General features: G+C 56.1%; 1 protein-coding gene across 1 annotated transcript; it reads right to left on the bottom strand.

Moving 5' to 3' along the window:
• Positions 1-3,737: 3,737 nt before the first annotated feature.
• On the bottom strand, positions 3,738-7,323 carry PTX4 (pentraxin 4). Its single transcript, XM_065893236.1, is given in 6 exon segments — positions 3,738-4,318; positions 4,321-4,380; positions 5,514-5,607; positions 6,067-6,252; positions 6,255-6,554; positions 7,183-7,323. Coding segments are annotated over 6 exon segments (1,362 nt in total).
• Between the last annotated feature and the right edge of the window lie 464 nt (positions 7,324-7,787).

Here is a 7,787-nt window from a genome sequence, read left to right as displayed (position 1 = left end):
AAACTTGAAACTTTTCAAAATAAAAAGATTTTAGAAGTTCTTTATAGGCTCTTCCCCCACATATTTCAAAATAAAACCAAAATTGAAACTAAAATAAGAGGAAGGAAGCCCAACAGGATTAAGTTTCCCCACGATCACTGTGCAACAATTTTTTGAAAATACTAAGAACAACGTTCTTTCAGAAAAGGTGTTTTCTCCTTAGTGTGACCTGGCTTTGCCCTTTCGAGGGATGTTGACAAGCACGTGATGGCCCTGGCTGTGGAGGAGGGCCTGGAGGCTGCAGAGTGAAGCTGGCACCGGCTCCAACGAGCCTCAGGGCTGGTCCCAGGCTGGTTTGACTGAACAAAGTGGATGAGTGTGGTTTGCGTGAAACCGTCCAGGCAGGAGGAGAGCTGCACACAGCGATGGGGAAGTGAGAACAGTCCCGAGGACGGAGGGGTGGTGCTGGGGAAGCCCATCTGGATCCTTCTGTCCTCCCCCCACTCAGGAACGCAGCAGACACAGGTCAAAGGTGGGATTGATGGGGTTCAAGGTGGATGTGGCTCATGCCACTCACTCAGTGGGGATGGTGGATCTCATGAGATGCGTGCTCACGCTCTCCTGCTCAAAACCTGGATGGGCTGCCCTCGACAGAGCCCAGACTCCTCAGCTGGACAAGCCAGCCCTTCCCAAATTCCTATCGACCTGAGCTCCCACGAAGCTCCTCCCCAAGCCCTTTCCCAGGCTGCCCTGCCCTCGTGGAGACTCTCAGATGCGATGTGGCTGGCCACCCACAGCCATGATGCTTCTGCCAAATTCCCACTGTCTTAGGGTCTGTGAACCTTGGCAGAAATGCTGCTGTAGAAGTGAAATATCCTGGGTCCCCCATGGTGTTGTAAGCACCCGAAAGCGGGGGAGGGGAGGGTGGGAAATACCCTGTGTGGTCTTTTAGTGCTAGGGACCTCAAGAAACACTTCCTAATCAAATTAACAGTCTTCCCCCCAAAAGATGTCATCTCTCCCACCTCAATAGAGTGAGACAGAGCAAGGGCTCCAAAATAGGCCAGAGGAGCCTGGGAAAGAGGACGCTTTGAGAAGGGCAGCTCTCCATGAAGATGGATGCGTCCTGGGGAAGTGCCAGGGGAAGCAGAAGTCCGTGATTACAGGACCTTCCCGTGGCCACCCAGGGGTGTTTCCAGACCTAGGATGCATCCCCTGACCTTGACTCACGGACCAGGGGTGGGGGTTGGGGGGCGGGCAGGTGGTGGCTGGCCAAGTCTCTGAGCTGAAGGCCTGGGATTGCTGGGGCCACAGACAGCTCTGCAGAGATGCGAGCACTGCTAAGAGGCCCCAGAGACTGATTTCAGGCCCCTCTCCATGGAGCAGTACCCTCCAGCCACCTCCTCGATGCAGAGCTGAAAACAGGCCCCTCGCAGTTCCGTCAGACCTCTCTAGTTTGTTTCCTCACTTTTTTTTAAAAAGTTATCTTTTCCAACTTTAAAAAAAATTAATTTATTCATATTTGGCTGCATTGGGTCTTCGTTGATGCATGCGGGCTTTCTCTAGTTGGCGAGCGGAGGCTACTCTTCGTTGTGGTGAACAGGGCTCTAGGCACGCAGGCTTCAGTGGTTGCAGCACGTGAGCTCAGTAGGTGTGGCGCGTGGGCTGTAGAGCGCAGGCTCAGTAGTTGTGGCGTGCACGGGCTTAGTTGCTCCACGGCATGTGGGATCTTCCCGGACCAGGGCTCGAACCCGTGTCCCCTGAATTGGCAGGCGGATTCTTAATCACAGAACCACCAGGGAAGTCCTTGTTTCCTCACTTTTAAAATGGATTGGAGACTTCCTGGTGGCACAGTGGTTAAGAATCCGCCTGCCAATGCAGGGGACACGGGTTTGAGCCCTGGTCCGGGAAGATCCCACATGCCACGGAGCAACTAAGCCTGTGCACCACAACTACTGAGCCTGCACTCTAGAGCCCAGGAGCCACAACTACTGAGCCTGCATGCCGCAACCACTGAAGCTTGCATGCCTAGAGCCCGTGCTCCGCACAATGAGAGCCACCACAATGAGAAGCCCGTGCACTGCAATGAAGAGTAGCCTCGCTTGCCGCAACTAGAGAAATCCCGCGCGCAGCAACGAAGACCCAATGCAGCCAAAAATAAATGAAATAAAAATAAATAAATTTGCTTTAAAAAAAGAATATTAAAAAAAAAAACATGATTCTATCATACAACCCAGCAATTCCATGGCTAGGTATCCACTCAAGAGAAACAGAAGCATATGCCTACACAACCCTTCACATGAGACTGTGCACAGAATCTTCACTCACAAGGGCCCTCAACTGGAAACCACCCAAGTTTCCATTGACTGATGTACAAAACAAACAAAACAAAACATGGTCCATTACAACAGAAGGTCATTCAGCCATACAAAGGAACGCAGCACTGACACACAAAAACACAGATGAAACTATAAAACATGATACTCGGTGAGAGACGCCAGACACCAAGGATCACACAGTGAATGAGTCCATTTATGTGAAACGTCCAGAGCAGGCAAATCCACAGAAACGGAAAGCAGGTGAGTGGGTGCAGAGCTGGGGGAGGGGCTGGGTGGTGACAGGAGTGACCCCTAATAGGCATGATTTCTTGGGGGGGGGGCAATGGAAATGTTCTAAAACTGGATCGTGATGATGGTTGCACACTCGACAAATTTACTGAAAATCTTTGAACTGCACATTTAAAATGGGTGAATTTCATAGTATGTAAATTATACCCCAATACAGACTCTTTAAAAGCATTGCCCACCCGGGCTTCCCTGGTGGCGCAGTCGTTAAGAATCTGCCTACAAATGCAGGGGACACGGGTTCAAATCCTGGTCCGGGAAGATCCCACATGCTGCGGAGCAGCTAAGCCCGCGTGCCACAACTACTGAAGCCTGCACACCTAGAGCCCGTGCTCTGCAACAAGAGAAGCCACTGCAATGAGAAGCCCACGTGCCACAACGAAAAGTAGCCCCCACTCGCTGCAACTTGAGAGAAAGTCCACACACAGCAATGAAGACCCAATGCAGCTAAAAATAAATTAATTAATTAAAAAAAAAAAGTATTGCCCACCCATCCTTAATGTGTGTTTCTGAGTAGCTTGCTTCCTCTGCAGGCCCCCTTCCCAGCAGCTCTAGTGGCCTTACCAGCTGCCACAGAACCTTGATGGAACCCCCAGGGCGAAGGAGCTGTGGGGCCAGGAAATGGACTCCCCAGCCCTTCTCATGAGAGATGTTGGAACAAGGAGCAGTCAAAGAGAAACTTTCTCAAGCCACATGGAGAGAGGACCACAGAAGTTAATGCAAGGAAAATAAGAGTTCTCCAGGAGCCAGCCTGTGGTTGCCCCAAACCCATGCCCAAGGAGAGGCAGAGCTGAAGCGCAGCTCTGCCATGTGGCAAGTTGGGCCGTGTTGAAATGACTTCCTACTATGGGGGGGTGTTGGTTGGTGTAAGAATGCCGCAGAGAGGGAAAGAATGCAGTCGTGGGGATCCTGAGGCCCGGCTCTGCCTGTGAGCCCTCCCCCCACCCTGTGGAATACCCACATCCTATGTTAGAGAGCAGGTGTGCCTGGCCCAGGCCGGAGGCAGCAGCCTGATCCTCAGTGTGGGTGGGGGGCCTCTATGGAGTATGCTGGGGTCGGGGGTGGCCGAGAGTGGCTGAAGACTTGCTCTTCCCGCCGGCCCACCGTGTGAGCACAGCTGCTGTGTAGCGAGGCCTCAGGAACAGAGCTGTAGGCAGGTGCAGTTCACCCTTTGCACGAATCCGTCTACCGATGCGGCACTGGCCAGTGTTAGGATGGCACCCATCAGGAATTCCTTCCCAGTGGCCAGGTTTGAGACCTCCCTGGGGACCAGCACCTGGTGCCATATGGCCAGGCCTGCTAGGCTCCCCACAAAGGCCTCAGGGCCATCAAAGCCACCCCCAATGCTGTCGTGCTCCTGGCCTAGCATGAGGGAGCCCCCTGGAGGAATCTCATAGCCTTCCCCAAAGCGGGAGCCAGTGGCCACTAGCCTTCGGCCCATGTGGAGCCGGTACCTGCCCAGGCCCAGAATGGACGTCCAGATGACACACACATGGTGCCAACAGCCATCTGGCAGTGGCTGGAGGGGCAGCTCCCTGAAGGCCGGGTCTCCAATCACAGAGTGGATGGAGCCAGGGGGCAGGGAGTCTCGGCCATGCAGAACCAGCTTGTCATTTTCTTTGCTGGTGTACGAGAGGAGGGTGCCCAGGTGGCCCAAGGCTGTGCGGACCCAGCTGCAGACAGACAGAGCCCGTAGGCCAATGAAGAAGCCGGGTGGAAGAAGATAACATTCACAGTGGACGCGTTCGGAAAGATGAGTGCAGGGCCCACGTTGCAAACTAGAAGCAGAGCGGGGAGAGTCAGCCCACACCGCAAGGGGCAGCGGCTCACTTATTCTCACGTGATCAGCCTCTTACCGGTGGGAGGACTGAGAAGCAGGACACCTGGCTGAGCCACACTCCTCACCAGCAGGGGGCCCTGGATGAGTGTCTGTGGCTGCTGGAACAAATCCCCACAAACACAGTGGCTCAAAACAACACAAATTTAGCATCTCACAGTCTGGAGGTCAGAAGTCCCTGCAGGTCTCCCCGGGCTTAAAATCACAGTGTGGGCTGAGCTGGTTCCTCTGGAGGCTCCAAGGAGAAGCCCTTTGCTGCCCTCTGACGTCAGCTCCTGCCCTTGTATCTGCATCCCTGACACTGAGCCTCCTGCCTCCCTCTTATAAGGACCCTGTGATGACACTGGTCCACGTGATAATCCAGGATCAGCTCCCATCTGAAAATCCTTAATCACACCGGAAAGTCTTCTTGTCACATGAAGTGACACATTCACAGGGTCTGGAACCAGGACATGGACATCTTTGGGGGCTTCCTGCTGACCAGACTTCCTGCCAGATCTGCTTGCCAGAAGGGTAGGCGGGGCAGGGGTGGGGCACCCAGCCAGAAGCTGGGGGCAGAGCCAGGGAACGCGCTTTTCTAGCCCACTGGCCCCTTGGGTTCCAGGGTGGAGGGCGTTCTGTGGCCAGCCCCCACCTTCTCTCTTCACCTGGGGGCTCTTGTCATAATCTTTGGCAGTGGTCCTCAACTGCAGATGACTGTACCCCTGGGGGACATCTAGCAGTGTCTGCGGACAGTTTCGGTTGTCAGAACTGTGACCCCCAAACCTACAGCCCCCCTTTCCCGGGACCCCTGGTGGTGCCCTCCAGGTCAGCCCTTCAGCCCTGTCTTACTGGTGAGGCCCCTAGAACCACACAGATGGGGAGGGACCTGCTTCAGATTAATGGGCCCTGTGGGCTGCAAGGCCAGACAGGGAGCAGCCTGGTCACAGCTGAGAGTTCAAGCTGAGCGGGCATCTAGTAGTTGGAGGCCAGGGATGCTGCTTAACGCCGTTCAATGCCCTGGATGCTCCTACAACTAGGGGCTACCCGACCCCAGATGCCAGTACAGTAGTGCCGCCATAGAGAAACCCTTACCTGCAGATGAGAGGTGGCAAAGCAGAACCGGCTTTGCAAAGGCCGGGGGGCCTCCATTGGTGGGCACAGACCCCATGGGATGCAGGCCGGGGCCCTGCAGAGAGGGTTCCTGCTGGCTATGGCTGAGGACGTCCTTGAGACCCCACCAGCCCTGACCAGGGTGATCACCAACTCTGAGTGGGCATTTACTGCCTGCGGGCAGCACCCCAGTGGTGTGTGCATTGGGTGGTCTGACCTGCAGGCAGGCTATCACCTGGACGGTTCCTTTCTTTAAGGGCGGGTTTTGTGGGGTGTAAAGCAGTGTCTTCTCCGCTCAGCCTGGGGAGAAGTCCTCCTGGAGGGGACTGGAGGCATAAGGAGGCACCAGAGGGAAAAGTGGACACTGATGGGGAAGGGCAGGCCACGGTGCTTATTCTCTCCTGGGCTCTCGGTGGGCCACGTCTGCTGGCTGCCTGGGCCTGGGGACACCTGCGTCTCTTGGAGACGGCGAGCGAAGTCCAGAGGTGGGTCCCCGAGCTCAGGCGGAGCTCTGGGTGCCTGCCTGCCTGCCTGCCTGCAGCTGTGGGGAGCTTGGGCTCGATGGTCTAGGTGGGGCCGGGGTCACGCGCAGGGTGGCGGTGCCAGGGCTGGCCACTTGCAGCAGCCCCTTGAAAGCTGCCATCCCGGTGCCCTGGCTCTGGACGAGGGGCATCAGGCGAGCCAGCATGCCGTGCACGGCCCACACGTCCAGGGCCAGCCAGAGAGGGCATTCCTCTGCTCCTCCTGCCCCTTTCTCTCCTGGGCGCTCCTCTCGCTCAGGGCGGCACCCAAGGCCAGCAGCCTGTTGTCCACCTTCTGGCCTCTGCACTGAGTCTTCCACACCCAGGTCTTGAGGTGGCCCAGGTCGCCCTGCACGGCGGCCTGCAGCTGGCTGAGTGCCAGGGCCACGGCCTGGCTCTCGTGGGCCAGGCTCCAGAACCAGGCCTCCATGACAAAGGACAGGTTGTAGTTGCTGGCGATGCCCTGCAGGTGCTTTAGGGTTGCCTCTTGGAACCTCCAAAACTGTAGAGAGGACACAGGCACTCCTGGGGATTAGATCCTCAGGGCAACGCGGTGAGGCGGCTGATCACTGCCACTAGCCCCCTCGCACCAAGCTAGAGCTCGCAGCGGCAGACAGCCCCAGGTCTGTGCTGCAGTGGGTGAGGGTGTCACAGGCGGCTCCCATCCCTCCCCGAGCGCCACACTCTTTACCCCTCGACCCTCAGGGTCCTACCTGCCAGCGAGATGGCTGTGCATGGGGATCAAAGTGGGGAGTGCTTGGCGCAGCCCTGATCCCTGCAGGGCATCCGGGAACTGGCCACGGACCCGCACAGGAGTCTCTGCTCTGTGGGGGACCCGGGACATTTCTCCCCATGCCCAGCGGGCTGGCCCCCACCACTCCAGCACACCTGCAGCTACACTCCTCAGGTGGCTCCCCAGCTCCACCCACCCTCAGCTGGCTCGGCTTTAGAACAAACTCCCCAAACCCATTTTGCTATTCCAGCCATAGGTGAAAACAGGCAGCTGATAAGAACTGCAAACTACGCTGAGCCCACAGAGCACAGAAGCTTACTACTGTTTCTATGACTTCTGTGCTTTGTCTGGTGTCAGTTAAAAAAACTCTACTGCCCCCAACAGTGGGTATACTCACCTGTGCTTCTAGTCTACAGAGCCTCTCAAGGAATGGTTTTCTTTGCCTCTCAGGTGCGGTTTCTTGCAACAAAGCCCCACGTAGATATATGGGCACAAAAATGAGGAAGAAAGGCAGGGTTTTCCTCCCCAGGCAGCCCATTCTGAGAAGGAGCGAGAGGCACCCCGGCTGCAGGAGAAGCCATCTGCTTGGAGCTCCTGCCTCCCCCGCGCTTGCCCACCTCTCCTGGGCAGTGGTTTTCCTTCTTCCTCTCTGGCTTGGAGTCAGGTACCTCCTGACACCTTAACAAAAGGCATTTGCTCTGGAGACTTGGAGGTTCCCAAGGACACAAGCTTAAAACAGATGCGAACAGTTTCTTTGGAAAATAACTCTACTGGGTGCAAGCCCTGGTCCAGCTGGCTCAGAGGCAGACAGGGGCGATTGTTTTAGCAGGAGCACACGGACTCATGTTCCCACCAGAGAAGTTGAAGCAGGACATGGATCCCAGTGGGGGCCGGGGAGTCCTTAGAGCCAAGTCTGCATCAGGGACAGCAGATCCGATGAGGCCCCTCTCTCGCCCTTGGACAAGGCAAAGGAAATGGGATTGGAGCCACTTAAATTAGGGG

The sequence above is a fragment of the Phocoena phocoena genome, chromosome 15, assembly GCF_963924675.1.
Source record: "Phocoena phocoena chromosome 15, mPhoPho1.1, whole genome shotgun sequence".
NCBI classification, from domain to species: domain Eukaryota; kingdom Metazoa; phylum Chordata; class Mammalia; order Artiodactyla; family Phocoenidae; genus Phocoena; species Phocoena phocoena.
Note: the sequence above shows the minus strand (reverse complement) of the source record. Positions and strands in the feature narration are given on the sequence as shown.